The sequence below is a fragment of the Takifugu flavidus genome, chromosome 15 (genome assembly GCF_003711565.1).
Source record: "Takifugu flavidus isolate HTHZ2018 chromosome 15, ASM371156v2, whole genome shotgun sequence".
In the NCBI taxonomy this organism is placed as follows: domain Eukaryota; kingdom Metazoa; phylum Chordata; class Actinopteri; order Tetraodontiformes; family Tetraodontidae; genus Takifugu; species Takifugu flavidus.
Genome location: NC_079534.1, coordinates 5,114,801 through 5,132,158, shown reverse-complemented (window position 1 = coordinate 5,132,158; position 17,358 = coordinate 5,114,801). Strand labels below are relative to the sequence as shown.

General features: G+C 53.5%; 3 protein-coding genes across 4 annotated transcripts; all 3 read left to right on the top strand.

The window, feature by feature from the left end:
- Nucleotides 1-1,344: 1,344 nt before the first annotated feature.
- Nucleotides 1,345-8,609, top strand: tmeff1a (transmembrane protein with EGF-like and two follistatin-like domains 1a). Its single transcript, XM_057057312.1, has 10 exons — nt 1,345-1,808; nt 4,214-4,323; nt 4,615-4,744; nt 5,174-5,203; nt 5,334-5,430; nt 5,512-5,660; nt 6,286-6,339; nt 6,434-6,557; nt 6,643-6,804; nt 6,987-8,609. The coding sequence occupies exons 1-10, from the start codon at nt 1,679-1,681 to the stop codon at nt 7,069-7,071; spliced, it is 1,071 nt and encodes a 356-aa protein (XP_056913292.1). The 5' UTR covers nt 1,345-1,678; the 3' UTR covers nt 7,072-8,609.
- A 507-nt stretch (nt 8,610-9,116) lies between these two features.
- Nucleotides 9,117-12,342, top strand: cavin4a (caveolae associated protein 4a). The gene is made up of 2 exons (XM_057057331.1): nt 9,117-10,184; nt 10,964-12,342. The coding sequence occupies exons 1-2, from the start codon at nt 9,777-9,779 to the stop codon at nt 11,492-11,494; spliced, it is 939 nt and encodes a 312-aa protein (XP_056913311.1). The 5' UTR covers nt 9,117-9,776; the 3' UTR covers nt 11,495-12,342.
- An 829-nt stretch (nt 12,343-13,171) lies between these two features.
- Nucleotides 13,172-17,251, top strand: ift57 (intraflagellar transport 57 homolog (Chlamydomonas)). 2 transcript variants are annotated; one of them, XM_057057299.1, is made up of 11 exons: nt 13,172-13,631; nt 13,740-13,914; nt 14,036-14,154; nt 14,594-14,684; nt 15,489-15,545; nt 15,636-15,758; nt 15,830-15,898; nt 15,981-16,112; nt 16,186-16,248; nt 16,397-16,463; nt 16,674-17,251. In XM_057057299.1, the coding sequence occupies exons 1-11, from the start codon at nt 13,474-13,476 to the stop codon at nt 16,829-16,831; spliced, it is 1,212 nt and encodes a 403-aa protein (XP_056913279.1). In that variant the 5' UTR covers nt 13,172-13,473; the 3' UTR covers nt 16,832-17,251. The 2 variants fall into 2 exon arrangements, with proteins under 2 accessions (XP_056913279.1, XP_056913278.1); XM_057057298.1 differs by having other exon boundaries at nt 15,827-15,898.
- The last annotated feature ends 107 nt before the right edge of the window (nt 17,252-17,358 follow it).

Here is a 17,358-nt window from a genome sequence, read left to right as displayed (position 1 = left end):
TTTTCCTTTTCCACTGAAACTGCGCCCCCTACCGGCGACGAGAGGTGCGACTGCTTCCATCTACAAACGTTGAGATCTCGCACACCACACACACCACACACACACCACACACACACACACACACACACACCACACACACACCACACACACACACCACACACCACACCACACACACACACCACACACCACACACACACACTGTGGGGGTAAATTAGAGACATTAGAGCAGGAGGAGCATCAGGACCAGAGCTGAAGTCCACAACAGGTGAAGCTCTGGTGACGTTCCAGCTTTGGAACAGAACCCCCCCCCCCCCCCCCCTCTCTCCCCCATCTCTCCTCCCCCCTCCCTGCCCCCCCCCCCCCCCCCCACCTTAACTGTTCTTTCTTTTGGATGAGATTTTCTCCTCTGATGATCCTTTAACCCTTTTAACCAATTAGGGAGAACCAGCAGGAACCTCCATAAATTAGTAACCTGATTAGTTCTGGTCATCTGCCGTCTCTCCCTTTCATCCTCTTTGATGTTGCCCCCCCCCCCCCCAACAGAACCATCAGCAGCTGTTGATTGATTGATTACACTGATTATTGGTGTTGATCGATCATTGTGATCCCTGATCGATGACCACTGTTGCGTTTGGATTTGAGTGTGCGCGCGCGCGTTCGTGTAGGGGCGTGCACGTCAGGAAGGAGCTGTCAGGTACCGGAACCCGACTGAAGCGTCTCTTTTCTGGACACGCGCTGCTTTTTCTCTTCTTCTCGGCACGAGCAGACGAGCACGCGTTGAAGCTCGAAGGAAACACTTTACGGCAGGACTTTACGGCAGCTGCTAAACGCGACACAATCCGTTTCCAGGCCACTTCGGCGCATGCGCCCCGGACACGCGCGCATTACGGGCCGTGCGCGATCTGTCCCTTTAACACGAGTGCATCAGCGACTTTCTACACGGTTCCGCAGAGTTTAAGCTTCAAATCGCGAATGTCACGTGTTGTTTGTGTGATATAAACCCCGAAACTTTCTAACATTGTTTTGATTTAATACACCAACTCTGGAAAATGTCCAAAAAGCCAAAAATACAGAACCCAGTCATGTGGTCCTTAAACACTATCTTTTCTATCCTTTCTTCATACAAAAGATTGTTGGTTGGTTTTAATTATCTGTTTATTGAATTAGTTGGTTTATTTTGACGTTTATTATTTTGAAGATGTTTCTATGTCTTGAGTTTATCTGTTTCGCTCTCAATTAAAACGGGGTCGTAAAACTTGGCGCATGCGCAGAAGCGTTCTGGCTCCAATCAGGTTCCGGGTTCAGATCGGGCACTGACAGGGAGTGTCGCATCCCCCCGCCGCCCCCCCGCCGCCCCCCCTCTCTCTTTGTTGTGGTTGCATCCTTCTCGTGCCGCCTCCTCCTCCTCAGCCCCGGATCGGGACCAGTCGGGCCCTCAGAGCGGACCTTCGGTGGCGAAGATGCTGCCTCCTCCCTGGAGGACCAGGAGCGCCTCAGAGGCTCCTTGAACGGGCCGTGGAGGAGCGACTCCCGCACGTCCTCACCGCGCCTCCTTTCCTTCTTGCGGGAGGCGGCGCTCACCGCAGATCGCTGGTTATCGACCGCAAACGAGCGCGGGCTCCGGAGGCTGGATCAGCACCATCTGCGGGATCAGCACCATCACCTGCTCCTCCTCAACATGGGGTCCAGGCCCGGGCTCGTGCTGTACCTGCTGTCCGCGTGTCTGCTCGTTCCGCTGCACCTGCCAGAGGCGCGAGCGTCCTACCACCCGCAGAGCGGAGAGTGCAGAGGCCGGAAGGACTGTTCAGGTACCGCTGCGGGGCCGTGCGGGGCTGTGCGGGGCCGTGTCTCCACACTCCCATCATTCCTTCAGTGACGCCAGAAAGATCAAATAATCCGGCATTTTCGAACCTGCAGAATCTGTCTATCTATCTATCTATCTATCTATCTATCTATCTATCTATCTATCTATCTGTCTGTCTGTCTGTCTGTCTGTCTGTCTGTCTGTCTGTCTGTCTGTCTATCTATCTATCTATCTATCTGTCTATCTGTCTGTCTGTCTGTCTGTCTGTCTGTCTGTCTGTCTGTCTGTCTATCTATCTATCTATCTATCTATCTATCTGTCTGTCTATCTATCTATCTGTCTATCTATCTATCTATCTGTCTGTCTATCTATCTATCTGTCTATCTATCTATCTATCTGTCTATCTATCTATCTATCTATCTGTCTGTCTGTCTATCCTTCCCTTCCTCCATCCCTCCTTCCTTCCCTTCCTCCATCTCTTCCTTCCCTCCCCCCTTCCCTCCTTCTTCCCTCCCTCTCTCCTTCCCCCCTCTCCCTCCTTGCCCCTTCCCTCTCTCCTTCCTCCCTCCCTCTCTTCCCTCCCTTCCTCCCTCTCTCCCTCCCCCCTTCCCTCTCTCCTCCCTTCCTCCCTCCTCCCTCCCTTCCTCCTCTCTCCCTCCTCCCTCCCTCCCCCCTCCCTCCCTCCTTCCCTCCCTCCTCCCTCCTTCCCTCCCTCCCTCCTTCCCTCCCTCCCTCCTCCTCTCTCCTTCCTTTCTCCCTCCCTCCCTCCTTCCCTCCCTCCCTCCCTCTTTTTTCCTCCTCCCCTCCTCCCTTCCTCCCTCCCTCCTTCCTTCCCTCCCTCTCTCCTCCCTCCCTTCCTCCTTCCTTCCCTCCCTCCCTCCCTCCCTCCCTCCCTCTCTCCTCTCTCCCTCCCTCCCCCCTCCCTCTCTCCTTCCTCCCTCCCTCCTCCTTCCTCCCTCTCTCCCTCCCCCCTTCCCTCTCTCCTCCCTTCCTCCTTCATTCCTTCCCTCCCTCCCTCTCTCCCTCCCTCCCTCCTTCCTTCCTTCCTCCCTCTCTCCCTCCTCCTCCTCTCTCCCTCTCTCCCTCCCTCCCTCCTTCATTCCTTTCCTCCCTCTCTCCCTCCTCCTCTCTCCCTCCCCCCTTCCCTCCTTCTTCCCTCCCTCTCTCCTTCCTCCCTCCTCCCTCCCTCCTCCCTCCCTCCCTCCCTCTCTCCTCCCTCCCTCCCCCCAGACCAGATGACCATTTATCTGTAAATCCTCATTCTTCTTGCTCTCAGCTCAGCCAGGATCAGTCGTCCTGAGTCCTCCTGGTTTTATCCTCTTGAATCTCTGGGCTGATCTTTGGGGGGGGGGGGGGGGAGGAGGTCTTCTTCTTCTGCCATTTATCCTCCACCAACAGGTCCGGGTGGTCAGAACCACCTCTCTGTCATCTAGATCAGCAGTGCTGGGTGGGCGGGGTTAATGGAACTGTTAGCATGCTAATATGTGCTAGCAGCATCTTTTTCCCCTCTAAAGTGTCCAATGTTGGGGGGGGAGGGAGGGAGGGAGGGAGGGAAGGAAGGAAGGAGAGAGGGAAGGAAGGAACGAGGGGGGGAGGTGGGGAGGAGGAGGAGGAGATGTTCAGGTTTCATGTTTTATTCAAAGGCTGCAGAACAGAGAAAAGCTCCTGACACACAAACTCATCCTGCTGCTTCAGAACATTTCAAACCAGCTGAGAGGGCGGAGCCTCACCCAGGTGAGCACAGGTGACCACCAGCACCTTCATCACCACGGCTGCTCTCAGGCCGACAGACCAGAGCCGAGTCATGGAGACACGTGTTGGGACCGCTCACTGGCGCGCACACACACACACACACACACACACGCACACACACACACGCACGCACGCACACACACACACACGCACGCACGCGCGCACGCACACACGCACGCACGCACACACACACACACGCACGCACACACACACACGCACACACACACACGCACACACACACACACACGCACACACTCGTGCAGGATCTTCTGCTGGGATGTATTGTATTTGGTTTCCTGAAAGTGAGGATGAAATAGGAGGGAAACGCTGCCATCATGAGCATCATGAGGAGCTGAGAGGAGCTGAGAGGAGCATCATGAGGAGCTGAGAGGAGCATCATGAGAGGAGCTGAGAGGAGCATCATGAGGAGCATCATGAGGAGCTGAGAGGAGCATCATGAGGAGCATCATGAGGAGCTGAGAGGAGCATCATGAGCTGCAGTACCAGGGGCGACCAGTGGTGGCAGCACTGACTCAGTTTAGGCACCAGTTCACCTCCATCTTCTCACCAGTTTATCAAACTGTATTTTTGAGGAGCCGTTCACCTGTGTCACCTGCTGGCCACCACCTGTCTGATGTACGTCTGTGTCTGGTGCAGATCACCCAGAGAGGAAGAGCGACCTGAGGGTCTGTGACGACTCCACCTGCCGCTTCGGCGGCGTCTGCAGAGACGACGGCGCTCAGCTCAGATGTGTGTGTCAGTTTCAGGTAGGAACCGTGGTCACATGATGGTTGGCATGGTTAGGCTGTCAGGTCCAGACCATAAAGGACAGTCCGGCCCAGCCCGGTCCAGTCCGGCCCAGCCCGGTCCAGTCCGGTCCAGCCTGGTCGAGTCTGGTCCGGTCCAGTCCGGTCATCAGTTTGTGATATTGGTTCCACTTCTGTGTTTTGGCGCCCTCTTGTGGCCAGGCCGAGTTATTTGGCCCTTTGGTTTGTGAAAGAACATTTGGAACCGCAGGACGTGAACTGGTCCCAGAACACCTGTGTCTCTGTCCACAGTGTCACAAACACTACGTCCCCGTGTGCGGCTCCAACGGGGACACCTACCAGAACGAGTGCTACAGGCAGCAGGCAGCCTGCAAGCAGCAGCGGCTCATCTCCAGGGTGTCTGACGGGCCCTGCTCTGTGGGTGGGTGTCACAGCACTAACTCCTCCCAGGTGGGCGGGGTCAGACAGGCAGGAGGACAGGGACAAGCAGTCAGGTGGGCGGGGTCAGACAGGCAGGAGGACAGGGTCAAGCAGTCAGGTGGGCGGGGTCAGACAGGCAGGAGGACAGTCCAGGGGGTGGAGTCAGACCGTCAGGAGGACAGTCCAGGGGGCGTGGTCAGACAGACAGGATGGTAGTCCAGGGGGTGGAGTCAGACAGACAGGAGGGTAGTCCAGGGGGTGGAGTCAGACCGTCAAGAGGGCAGTCCAGGGGGCGTGGCCAGAAAGACAGGAGGGTCGTCCAGAGGGTGGAGTCAGACAGACAGGAGGGTAGACCAGGGGGCGGGTCAAGGCGCAGCAGGTGGGCTCCTGTCCCAGGTCAAATAAAAGCGTTGTTCTTGTGTCTTCACAGATCCAGGATCAGGCTCTGGAGATGGTGACGGTGAGTTTAGAGCGTCTGACCAGTGCTGACGCCTCGGTGAAGCCGCCGGGGGTCAGAGGAAGACCAGCGGTCACCAAAATAAAAGCACATCGGCCATTTCTTGACAGGTTTTCTTTACCTGTGCTCACAGATGACGAGGGTTCTGCTCCTGACGTGGGGAAGAAGTTCACCAAGTGCAGCACCTGTAAATACGGAGCGGAGTGTGACGAGGACTCTGAAGACGTCTGGTGAGCAAATGCTGCTACATGCTAGCAGTCATCAGGTTCACCTGTGCCAGGACGCTCACACCTGCTGCTGCCTGATTACAGGTGTATATGTAACATCGACTGCAGCGGCCACAACGAAAACCCCGTTTGTGCCACTGACGGGAACTCCTACAACAACCCGTGTCTGGTCCGAGAAGCATCCTGCATGAAACAAGAGCAGATCGACGTCAAACACCTGGGCAGGTGTACAGGTGAGAAGCATCATAAGCACGATGGCGTGATCCTCTAACCCCGCCCCCTTCCTGATCCTGTAGCCAGAGCAGAAGCCCCGCCTCTTTCAGATACTGTAGCCAGCGCAGAAGCCCCGCCCCTTCCTGATCCTGTAGCCAGAGCAGAAGCCCCGCCCTCTTCCGGATCCTGTAGCCAGAGCAGAAGCCCCGCCCCTCCCTGATCCTGTAGCCAGAGCAGAAGCCCCGCCCCTTCCTGATCCTGTAGCCAGAGCAGAAGCCCCGCCCCTCCCTGATCCTGTAGCCAGAGCAGAAGCCCCGCCCCTCCCTGATCCTGTAGCCAGAGCAGAAGCCCCGCCCCTCCATGATCCTGTAGCCAGAGCAGAAGCCCCGCCCTCTTGATGATCCTGTAGCCAGAGCAGAAGCCCCGCCCCTCCCTGATCCTGTAGCCAGAGCAGAAGCCCTGCCCCTTCCTGATCCTGTAGCCAGAGCAGAAGCCCCGCCCCTTCCTGATCCTGTAGCCAGAGCAGAAGCCCCGCCCCTCCTGATCCTGCAGCCAGAGCAGAAGCCCCGCCCCTTCCTGATCCTGCAGCCAGAGCAGAAGCCCCGCCCCCTCCAGGGTGGCTGCTGACTCCTTGTTCCTCCACAGCTGATAAAGACAAACTGGGGAAAGATGACAGCAGCACCTTCAAAGGCTCCTTCGGTGAGGAAGCAGCTCCACCCTGATGACGATGATGCTACCAACATGCTAACATGTGATCGCGGGTGAGATGACCTGGTCTTGTGTTCACCTTCAGATACGACAGGCCTGGACCACAGTGACGGCTTCTACGCCGGGATGCCCCTCCCCTGCTCGGACAGCCATGCTAGCTTCTGTGTCCATGGGGAGTGTGAGGTCAGACAAGGCGTGGCCACCTGCAGGTGCGTGGCCGCCTGCGCTGACGCTAGTCTCGCTAACACAGGGCTAACTTTGCCTGAACGCATGCTGTCTGTGTGTGTGACGCAGGTGTGATGCAGGGTACAAAGGTGTTCAGTGTGACGAGCCTCAGGAGTTCAACATCCTCTACGTGGTCCCCAGTGGACAGAAGCTCCACTATATCCTCATCGCCGCCATCATCGGCGCCGTGCAGATCGCCATCATCGTCGCCGTGGTGATGTGCATCACAAGGTGGGAGCCGTTAATTGAGCCTGGCCTCGTTAGCATTGAGCCTGGTCTCGTTAGCATTGAGCCTGGCCTCGTTAGCATTGAGCCTGGCCTCGTTAGCATTGAGCCTGGCCTCGTTAGCATTGAGCTTGGTCTCGTTAGCGCCTGGACGCTCAAACGTGTGTCTGACGTTTTTGTCTCTCCAGGAAGTGTCCGAAGAACACCAGGGGGCGCCGACACAAACAAAACCTCGGACACTTTTCCTCGGACACAAACTCCAGGATGGTTTAGCCGTTTCGGGCTTTTTGATACATTTTTACACCATGACATTTTTTTAACGATAAATGTGTCGTGTTAATCTTTAAACATCAACGTTAAGGAGCGCGCTAACGTCAGGGGCCTTTTTCCTGACCGTTCCTGACTTTAGAATGTGCTTTTAGCGCTGGCGTCATGGCAACCAGCCGCTGCTGAGCGCCAGCGCTAAGGCGTCCATGTTGCTGTTTCAACAAGATAATAGCGTCGTCTTGTTAGCATTTCACAATAAGAGCACATGCACTCACTTTAATGCACTGACGGTTAAAAATTGTTAAAATCCTGAATCCTAAAATGAATTTGTGTTTATTCTTACACTTATTTCCACGCCAGAGTTTCCCTGAGCAGTTCATGTTTTCATTCCTTCATAATTCATTCATTCATGTGCTCTTATTGTGAAACATTGTCTGTAGGTCTTTTTTCTTTCGGACGTTGTTTTTCTGGTTAACGTATATCTGCATGGGTTGTGAAAACGCTGTCTCGTGTTGTAGTTTCAACTTTTTAAAACGCTGATTTGAAGCTCAGAAAAGATGATGAAGAAAGAGACAAAAGCAAATTTATTTTGGTTTTATGGGTTCAGACGATAGACGAAAGTTTTAGAACTGAATTTAGACTCTAGGAATGTAAAACTCCGTCATCAAGATAAATTATTTATTGGGATTGTTTTTGTGATAAAACATTAGTTTATCAAGCATCAACAGCCATCACTTTGAAATGCTAAAGCGTTAGCATTAAAAACATCAAAGGAGGTGATGCATTTAGGTCCTACGTGGACAGACTTGGAGTTGAGACGGTCTGTAGTTTGTCTTTATTTGTGTGTTTTTCCAAAGCTGATGCTGACGGACCAAAGCTAACGTTAGCACGCTATTAAAGCCGAGTATAGGGGGATGAATGTTAGCTGGATGAGAGCAAAAAGAGGCGTGGCTACTTATGCTTTGTTTCTCTGAACACTGGTATCGGTGGCGGTTGGAGGCAGCGGTGGCGGTTGGAGGCAGCGGTGGCGGCCGTGTCCGTGGAGGTTAAACCAAAGGCAGCTCTTTATCGCCCCCGCTGGCTGCTGACAGCATTGCTAGCATGCTGCTGCCTGACAGGAAGTGATTGGAAAAGAACAACTCAAAGGAAAAATGTGATCTGCTGATCTTTGTATCTGCCAGGTTTGATGTTTGTTATGTCACACTGAAGCTCCGCCCAGTCCCACACGGCTCCAGATGACATCATCACTCCAACGTGGCCACGCCCACGGTCATCAACTCGTGTCAATCCCGCAGTTTCCTGGGTAACCGCTGCACATCTTGATGCTGCGACTGTTGCAGTTTGCTAACATTAGCTCTTAGCAGAGTTCCGGGAGTTAGCCGTAGCTCCATCAGAGCTAGCGAGGCTTGTTTTTGCGGATCAGGAGGAGCAAATGATCCAAATTAGCACTCGGTGTTGTCGTCACTTATGATTTCTTCATGATTATTGTCCCTCTTGGATATTAGAACATGATTAATAAACCTGTTTGTTTACCTGGCAGCTAACATCATCTCGTACTTATTATTCGTGTTCTACATCAAAGACCTGACAAACCTCATTTCAGGGTTCATGATGCTAATTTGGGCCTTTAGCCTCCTATTAGCTTCCTTTGTCCCAGCTGATAATTGTGAAACATCGCGGTTGATGCTTCGTGACCCGCGGCGGAGGTTAGCATCGATCCTCTCTTCTGTCATTTCCTGCGATGGACGGCGTCTCTGTAGCGTTAGCAGTCGTCGCTTTAATTTGTCCATCACAGCTGCAAGTTTGCTAAATGTGTAAAATGTGTTGGCTAATATCCTGCATGTGGTCTTTGGGAGGCTGCGGTTCCTGTCTGCCAAAATAAAAAGACTTTTTTATGTCCATAAATGGTTGAAACGAGTCCTCGTCTGTCACTTCCTGTCAACCTCAGATTGATCTAATGTTTAGCATCCGCAGCAGCCATCAAAGAACGAGGTAGCCTGATGCTAACGGGAGCGTTTCTGACCGATTATCAGAACGTTTCAGATGCAGAGCAAAGGTCACGTGTCTGTAGGGGGCGTGGCCTACAGCAAATATAGGCGGTGACGTGTCTGAGTGTGTGTCGCAGCTGTTGGCCTCAGCGGGCCTCACTAGAGTGCAAATCTTGTGTTCAGTCATGTGAAGGCACCAGGTGATCTTCTGGGTTCAGGTCTGGAGGTGGAACCAGATCAAAGGTCTCCAGCTGACCCGGGAGAGCTGCTCCAAATAAATCCCCACTGCGTCAGACGCTATAAAGAGCTCCACATCGGCGTCGTTGATCCCACCCGAGGGTTCCGTAATCTGACGGGACAACTGGTCTGATCTGCTGCTGACCAACGGCTCCCGCAGCTGCTCGCACCAGGACCCGCGTCCTCCCAGACACCATCAAACTGGGAATGCTGGTGCAAAGACGTGCTCCACATTCCCCCAGCGGAGATCATCGGGAAGGATCGGAATAACGCGGGCGGCAGAGTCCTGGATGGGGCTTTCCGTCCTCGCCCAAATGTCAGAGTGTCTCCTTACGCTGTATTTTTAGGCCTCGTGTGTTGACCCCCCCTTCTAAAACGGGAGTGGGCGGAGTCTGCCCCCCGGTCCTGTCCCAGACCTGAGCCCGGCTCATCTGACCTCCTCAGTCCCCGAACCACACAGAACATCTTCCCTCTTTAGGAGCCACCATGGATCAGCACAAGTTCCAAAAAGCAGGTGTCCAGGAGCCGCTGGAGATCGTCGGGGTGGAGGACGAGGCGGGGAACCCCATCAGCGCCCTCACCATCCTGTCGCTGCTGGAGCGCGTCGCCGGCATCATCGACAACGTGCAGTCCAGCCAGCAGCGCATGGAGGAGCGGCAGCTGGAGCTGGAGAACAACATCAGGAGCGTCCAGGGCGACGTCCTGAAGCTGGCCAAGGACCACGGCGACACCAGCAGCACCGTGGAGAAGCTCCTGCAGAAGACCCGCAAGGTCAGCGCCAACGTCAAGGACGTCCGCACGCGCGTGGAGAAGCAGAACGTCCGCGTGAAGAAGGTGGAGTCCACTCAGGACGAGCTGCTGACCCGCAACAAGTTCCGGGTTGTCATTTACCAGGTAGGAACCTTCTCAGCCCTGAGAACCACCCGGTGCTCCACCACCACTCACAAACACAGAGCAACATCTGGGACACATCAGGAGGGCTCCGCCCACACTTCCTGCACCCAGAGCTACCCCCCAAGGCAGGTGGACACAGCAGAACCACTGAGTCCTCTGGTAGGGGCAAAATAGGCCTGGGAGGACTGGGCGTCATCGGAGCCTCCACCCAGGGAGGAAGGTTCCCCAGAGTGGGTCAACCTGGGTCGGGAATTAATGGTAAACACACAACAGGAAGTGGATCACCTGTTGGTCCGACTGGTGGTGGAGGTTCCACAGGTGTGAAGCTGAGACAGGAGTTGAGATACTGAACAGAAATCAGGAGGCAACACACACACACACACACACACACACACACACACACACACACACACACACGCGCGCGCACACACACACACACACACACACGCACACACACCCACCCTTTGGGGCCCCGGTCCGGTTTCAGGGCCCCCCAGCTGCTGGTTATTCTCGGCCCTCCCCTCTTCTCCTAATATGGACCTTCAGCTGTGGTTTCAGCAGGAAGCTGCTGGAGCTTCCCTGTGTTTGCACCATCTCCATCATCTTCGTCCCGTTTTAGCAAACATCTCCACAATCAATGGAGCTTCTGCTGCTCCTCGTTCGGACCAGATGGTCCATGGTCCCACTCCTCTGTCTCTGGTTTGAATGGTGAACTTTGGCTCCTAAGATGTTTGGTTCTGGTCTTTGAGCAGATGGTTTATTGTGTTCTGTGACTGCAGGGTGAGAAGGAGGTCCCCTCCGTGGCTGTCACCAAGTGTCCTAAAGGAGTCAGCCTGGAGGGGCTGGAGATGGAGCCTGACTCCTACGACGTCCCCGCTGACCTCTCCTCCGATGAGGAGTACCTGAGCGTGGAGGAGGCCGACCCGTCACGGACCACTCGCATCAAGAGATCCATGGCCAAGGGTACGGAGAGCCTAAAGGCCGCGTTCTCCAAGGAGAACATGACCAAGACCAAAGACAACCTGGGCACCAAGTTCCACAACCTGGGGGAGAAAGTGATGCCCCCCGAGAGGCGGGACAAGATGCACCAGGCTGGCGAGCGGCTGAAGGAGAACATCGCCAAGAGGGCGCCGAGCAAAGACACCTTCCGCATCAAGCTGAAGAAGGAGCGAGCGGTGGCGGAGGGTCAGGAGGGCGCCGAGGTCCAGGAGCCCGCGGCCTCCCCAGGGGTCACCTACACCGAGGTCGCCGCGGAAACCAAGAGGGAGGGCCCTGTCGAGGAGGTCGCCGCCACTCGGATAGGAGAGTAGGATTGGTGGATCAGACGGGAAGGGGCGGAGCCTCGGGATTCAGGAAGTCAGTCTGTGATTGGTTGACCCTGACGAAAGATTTTGATTGGTCGATAGAAAATTACCTGTGAGTAATGACGATTAAGTATTTTACCTAAAATTTTTTCATCGTGGAAAAGGGTTGATGCTCTTCAACCTTTAATTTGCATTTAAAGCAAGATTCCGACAAAAATATCCCCCTTACTAACGAGCAGATTACTGGTGTTAAATTAAAGAATTGGGGGACACGTTTGAGGAGACTCTTCCTGTTTTGATGATTTATTCAGGTGAGATTTGAGAGTCTGAAGATTATTTGCACAAATGTTAAAGTTTGGGAAGGAAAACGAAGGTTGCTGTGATGCTGGTGGGCGTTTCCATGGTAACGAGAGTTGGGAGGGAGCGTGAGCAGGACCCTGTGAGCCTGGTGGGGGAGCCTGGCCGAGGCCGGGCTGCAACTGTACGACCCATCAACCCTCGCGAGCTGTGCTGTCCTCCGACGGACCGACAGACAGGAACAGGAAGTTGTGGGTCCGAAGCTTCGGCGCCTTTTAGCCTGCTGACTTTTGTGGTGGTTTTCAGTGTTTTAAAGTTCTGGGAACATTCTGATGTCACAAATGTGACCAGGATCATCTCAGAAGTGCTCTTTCCTGCAGACGCGCGTGTCTTATTTTGAAATGTTCACTTCCTGCTTTGTTTCTATCACTTTATATCACATCTTCTTTCACTCGGTCGTTATTTTACAAGCGTTATTTTCACCTGTGAACTGGATGAAGACACAACAACCTGGACTGTTTATGTATTTATAATTCATAAATGATGTTTAAAACTCTCGTCTGTGCTTCATTTTCTCTCGGACTTTGCAGGATTTTGTGGTCTGGACCAGTTTGGAGTAAACGTGGACGTGGGCTCCTCACGTCCGTCAGCTGTTCCCTCTAATTTTAGCCGCTTTGTGGATCCTTCACCAAACTAGGACAGGTGCCGCACTGAGGCCCGTCAGCGGCGCCACGCTGCCTGGTCGCCATGACGACCGTAGCTGGAGAGCAAACTTAGACCTGTTGCTGCTGTTGAGACAGTGCTGACTCAGCAGTAATGAATGATGACTCAGCACAACCGCCCCCGTGTGAACATGTCAGCATCCCATAACTGAATGCAAATCCCTGGAGAGGAATAACGGAACATACGATCCATCAGATTAATCTCTGGTTTCACCTCCATGTTTAGAAACTCGCTGATTGAAGAGACCGTTGGAGCTCCGGTGGCTTCCTTTCACGCAGGCGCTAAATTCTGCTAATGTCTAGAGGTCAGAGAGGCTCGCTCGCATATTCCTTGGATTAAAGTCTGGAGTTGACAACAATAATGACATTATCGTGTAGCACTGGAAGCTAATGAGGGTGGGGACACCTCAGCAAAGCTGTCACAGATATTCAAGTCCAAGGAAATGTTACCAAAAAAGAACGAAAGCTGGACAAAAATGGCAAACGGTGATCAAACGGTGAACGATGATGGTCTGTAGCGCATGTGATGATGATAAATGTGTTCATTTACTACAGAACACGGGTTTAATCGGGAGGATAAAAGCTTTTTCTTTGTTCTTTCTGTGAAAGTAAGTTCCCAATCTCACGTCCGAGGAACGTCGACTTTTAATCTGAAAGACCGGAAACACTCGCGTCGATGAGCGGAAGTGCGTGGACCCCAGAGCTAACAGCGCTAACAGCGCTACCAGTTTGTCGAGCAAGAAAATGGAAGTTTCGCTTGGTGACAATAATAATTAATAATTTTACGTTTTTTGAAGTGTAAATATCGCGTCCGGCCCTCATCCTGATTACTTTAGCAATCAACGCTAGCAGCTAACGCTAGCAGCCTGTTAGCGTTAGCTGCTAGCGTTAGCTGTCGTTGCTTGACAACAAAAGCGCAACAAGCCGCAGGTTCGTTGTGTTGTTGAAGCTGTTGGAGGTTCGACGATGGCGGAAGATGGAAGACGAGCCGATGGCGAGGACCGCGGCCCCGGGGCGGCTTACGGCGGCTTCGCTGTGATGGAAGGGTTGCTGGAAAAGCTGAAGCTGCTGGATTATGAGGAGCAAGTTCTGGCGAAGCACAACAGCGCGAAGAGTCTGTCGAGGTAGGACAGAGCCTGATGGCAGCACCGTGGGTTCCTCAGCAGCCAGCACAGCACCATGATCTCCAGATGTTGGTTCCTGATGTTCTGACCTCTGTGTTCCTGCTCCAGACATTACTTTGTGTCCAGTCCTCACATCGGGTCCAACCCAGGAGAACAGTTCTACTTGTTCACCATCACGGCTGCCTGGCTCATCAACACGGCGGGGCGGCCGTTCCCTGAACCTCTGGAGTACGACGAACCCACCACCACCGTGTCCAACATCCTGGCAGAACTTCGGGCGTTTGTAAGTGACGCGAAGCTTCAGATCTGCTGAACACACACACACACACACACACACACACACACACACACACACACACACCACACACACACACACACCTGACGTGACCTCTCTGCTCTCTCAGGGTGTTAAAGTGGATTTCCCCCCCTCCAAACTGAAGTCCGGTTCTGGGGAACATGTCTGCTTTGTGTTGGACCGCCTGGCTGAGGAGGCCCTGAAGCGGACGGGCTTCTCCTTCAGGAGGTACCGTCGTGCACGTGCATGTGGGAGTTGTTGGAAACGAGGAGAAGCTGCAAATGTTCCCAAATGTTTCTTGTACCTGTGCACCACATGGGTTCCCTGGCCCATAAACAGGAAGTGTGCTGGTACCGGTAGATGGTGCTGCTGCGGCCTGGAACCATCAGTCACTTAACGTTTACGTTCTAAATCCTTTTAAAGGTATTAACAAAAACATCAAAGGAATCTACGTATGGTGTGAAGTTGTGCAGGTTCAGATCTGAGGTCAGATGTGTTGGTGGAGCTTTACACCTCTGTCTAGCACCCACAGGTTACCGTGGCAACAGGCCTGAGCAGCTCACATCTTCTGGTTTTTGTAAAGTGGCACCAGCGTCCAGAAGGTTCAGACATCTTCTTCTTTATCTTTCTTCAGTGGTGACTTCCTGTTTTGTCTCTCTTCCTCTAGACCAAAATATCCCACAGAAACCACAGAAGAAGAGTCGATCGTGGAGGACGATGCCGAGCTCACACTCAGCCGAGCCGAGGAGGAGGCGATCGTAGGCTCCCGACTCTAACTGATGCTGTTGTGGTTTGTGTGTAGAGCAACAGGAAGTGTGTGTAGAGCAACAGGAAGTGTGTGTAGAGCAACAGGAAGTGTCTGTACAGCAACAGGAAGTGTGTGTAGAGCAACAGGAAGTGTGTGTAGAGCAACAGGAAGTGTGTAGAACAAGAGGAAGTGTGTGTAGAGCAACCGGAAGTGTGTAGAACAAGAGGAAGTGTGTGTAGAGCAACAGGAAGTGTGTGTAGAGCAACAGGAAGTGTGTGTAGAGCAACAGGAAGTGTGTGTAGAGCAACAGGAAGTGTGTGTAGAACAAGAGGAAGTGTGTGTAGAGCAACCGGAAGTGTGTAGAACAAGAGGAAGTGTGTGTAGAGCAACAGGAAGTGTGTGTACAGCAACAGGAAGTGTGGAGAACAATTGGAAGTGTGTGTAGAACAACAGGAAGTGTGTGTGTAGAGCAACAGGAAGTGTGTGTAGAGCAACAGGAAGTGTGGAGAACAATTGGAAGTGTGTGTAGAGCAACAGGAAGTGTGTGTAGAGCAACAGGAAGTGTGTGTAGAGCAACAGGAAGTGTGGAGAACAATTGGAAGTGTGTGTAGAGCAACAGGAAGTGTGTGTAGAGCAACAGGAAGTGTGTGTAGAGCAACAGGAAGTGTGTGTGATGCCGTCCAGCAGCACTTTTAGCTGCAGAACTCTGCTGCTGTTAGCATGACGTCGTGTGCCGCGCCCGTTAGCTCAGTGTTGTCATACGTTAGCACGACGTCAGACGTGACTGGTGACGTGCTGTGTTTGGTGTCTGCAGGAGGCCGATGATGACGAGGACGTGCTGGACCTGGACACTCTGAAGCTCCAAACCAGCGTGAGTAGAGCTGCTGCTGAATGTGCACGTGGAGGGAGAACCTGGCACCAGGACCAGGCAGCAGACTGAAGCTCTGCTCTGGCCTGACAGGAACCTGAAGGTGCCCTCAGAGCAGACGATGCTCCAGAGTCAGCAGGAGATGCAGCTGAATGGAACCTGGAGGTGGAACGAGTCCTGACGCAGCTCAGGGTCTCCACCAGGACCCACAACAAGGTCCAGCCTCAGTCCACGTTCAGGAACACCTGAATGACGAGAAAATGAGAATGTGTGTTGCTCTGCAGCAGTGGAGGAGCCACCTGGAGCAGATGCACCAGCACAACCAGGCAATCAGCTCCCTGACAGAGGACTCCAAGGTCTGCTGGGGGGTCCAGGGGGGGTCCAGGGGTGTGTGTCTGGGGGTGTTCACATCCATCTGTGTGTGTGTGTGTGGCCCAGAGCTTCCTGACCCGGCTGCAGCAGGACCTCAGTAAAGCTGTGGAGAAGGTGAGCAGCAGAGAGAAGTACATCAGCAAGCAGCTGGAGCCTCTGATCCAGGAGTACCGCAGCGTTCGGGCCAGACTCCAGCAGGTAAAGACCCCCCCAACATCTGGCCAACATCTGGCTCCACCTGCTCACACACCTGGACGTTGTCCTCCTGCAGGAGCAAGAGCGCTACCAGCAGACCAACGCACGAGTGATGGAGAAGAGGCTGGAGCTGAGGGAGGTGAGTGAAGGCATCGCCACCTCAGCAGAGGTGGACAGAGGTGGACAGATGTCACGGCTCCAGCAGCAACATCTGTCCACATCTGCTGAGGTTGAAGATGCTCTGAAACATGAAGCAACATCTGAGTCCTGAGTTTGGTCTCTTTCAGATCAGTGACGAGGTGAAGAAGATCGAGCAGGAGATCAAGGACAGAGACTCCAGCATGTCGGATGGAGGTGAGTGTGTGTGTGTGTGGGGGGGGCAACAGAGCACGAGTCCTTCCTCCTGAGAACTTTGATGGTCATAATGGTTCGTTAATGGTTTTTCTATATCAAACAAAGTTTAACTCTGTGTGTGTGTGTTGTGTGTGTGTGTGTGTGTGGTGTGTGTGTGTGTGTGTGTGTGCGTGCGTGCGTGCGTGCGTGCGTGCGTGCGTGTGTGTGCAGCCCCAGTGGTGAGGATCCGGCGCAGTCTGACCAGGCTGAAACAGGAAGTAGTCCAGATGGACGTGAGGACCGGGGTGGTCCAGCACGCGCTGCTGCTCTCCAGGCTAAAGGAGAAGTCCAACATGACCCGGGACATGCTGGCCACCAACATCACCTGAGGGTTCTGCTGAGGGTTCTGCTGAGGGTTGATCAGAACCATAGCCATCAGTGGACCACGCGGCTGAATCTAGTGGGTGGGCCAGAGGACGGACTGACACCGACCCACAGGTGGAGTCACCTGATGGCTGATGCTCCGCCCCCTCCTGCTGGTCACCTGATGGCTCATGCTCCGCCCCCTCCTGCTGGTCACCTGATGGCCGATGCTCCGCCCCCTCCTGCTGGTCACCTGATGGCCGATGCTCCGCCCCCTCCTTCCAAACCATCTTTTCTACAGGAACTGTTGAACAACTGTTTTCATTCAAACATGCAGCAACATACAGGAAGATGTCGTTTTTCCTATCAAAATAAAAGCTACAGCTGTTTTTATGATAGTGGACAAACTGGTCCAGATGAAGTAAAAGCCCTAAATGTATGTTTAATATCGGATATTTAAATGGTTTGTTTTTACAACAGTATCCTACAGAACTGATCAAATAGCTAAAAACGACCTTTAGAGACTTTTATGGTGAAGTCCAGGAGCGGAAGT

Excerpts from the sequence above, each read along its gene's own strand:
- tmeff1a (XM_057057312.1), top strand. The coding sequence starts at position 1,679 with ATGGGGTCCAGGCCCGGGCTCGTGCTGTACCTGCTGTCCGCGTGTCTG. Across the intron at positions 5,431-5,511 it reads GAGGACTCTGAAGACGTCTG|GTGTATATGTAACATCGACT; the intron begins GTGAGCAAATGC and ends GCCTGATTACAG. Across the intron at positions 5,661-6,285 it reads ACACCTGGGCAGGTGTACAG|CTGATAAAGACAAACTGGGG; the intron begins GTGAGAAGCATC and ends GTTCCTCCACAG.
- cavin4a (XM_057057331.1), top strand. The coding sequence starts at position 9,777 with ATGGATCAGCACAAGTTCCAAAAAGCAGGTGTCCAGGAGCCGCTGGAG. Across the intron at positions 10,185-10,963 it reads TCCGGGTTGTCATTTACCAG|GGTGAGAAGGAGGTCCCCTC; the intron begins GTAGGAACCTTC and ends CTGTGACTGCAG.
- ift57 (XM_057057298.1), top strand. The coding sequence starts at position 13,474 with ATGGCGGAAGATGGAAGACGAGCCGATGGCGAGGACCGCGGCCCCGGG. Across the intron at positions 14,155-14,593 it reads ACGGGCTTCTCCTTCAGGAG|ACCAAAATATCCCACAGAAA; the intron begins GTACCGTCGTGC and ends CTCTTCCTCTAG. Across the intron at positions 15,899-15,980 it reads CCCTGACAGAGGACTCCAAG|AGCTTCCTGACCCGGCTGCA; the intron begins GTCTGCTGGGGG and ends TGTGTGGCCCAG.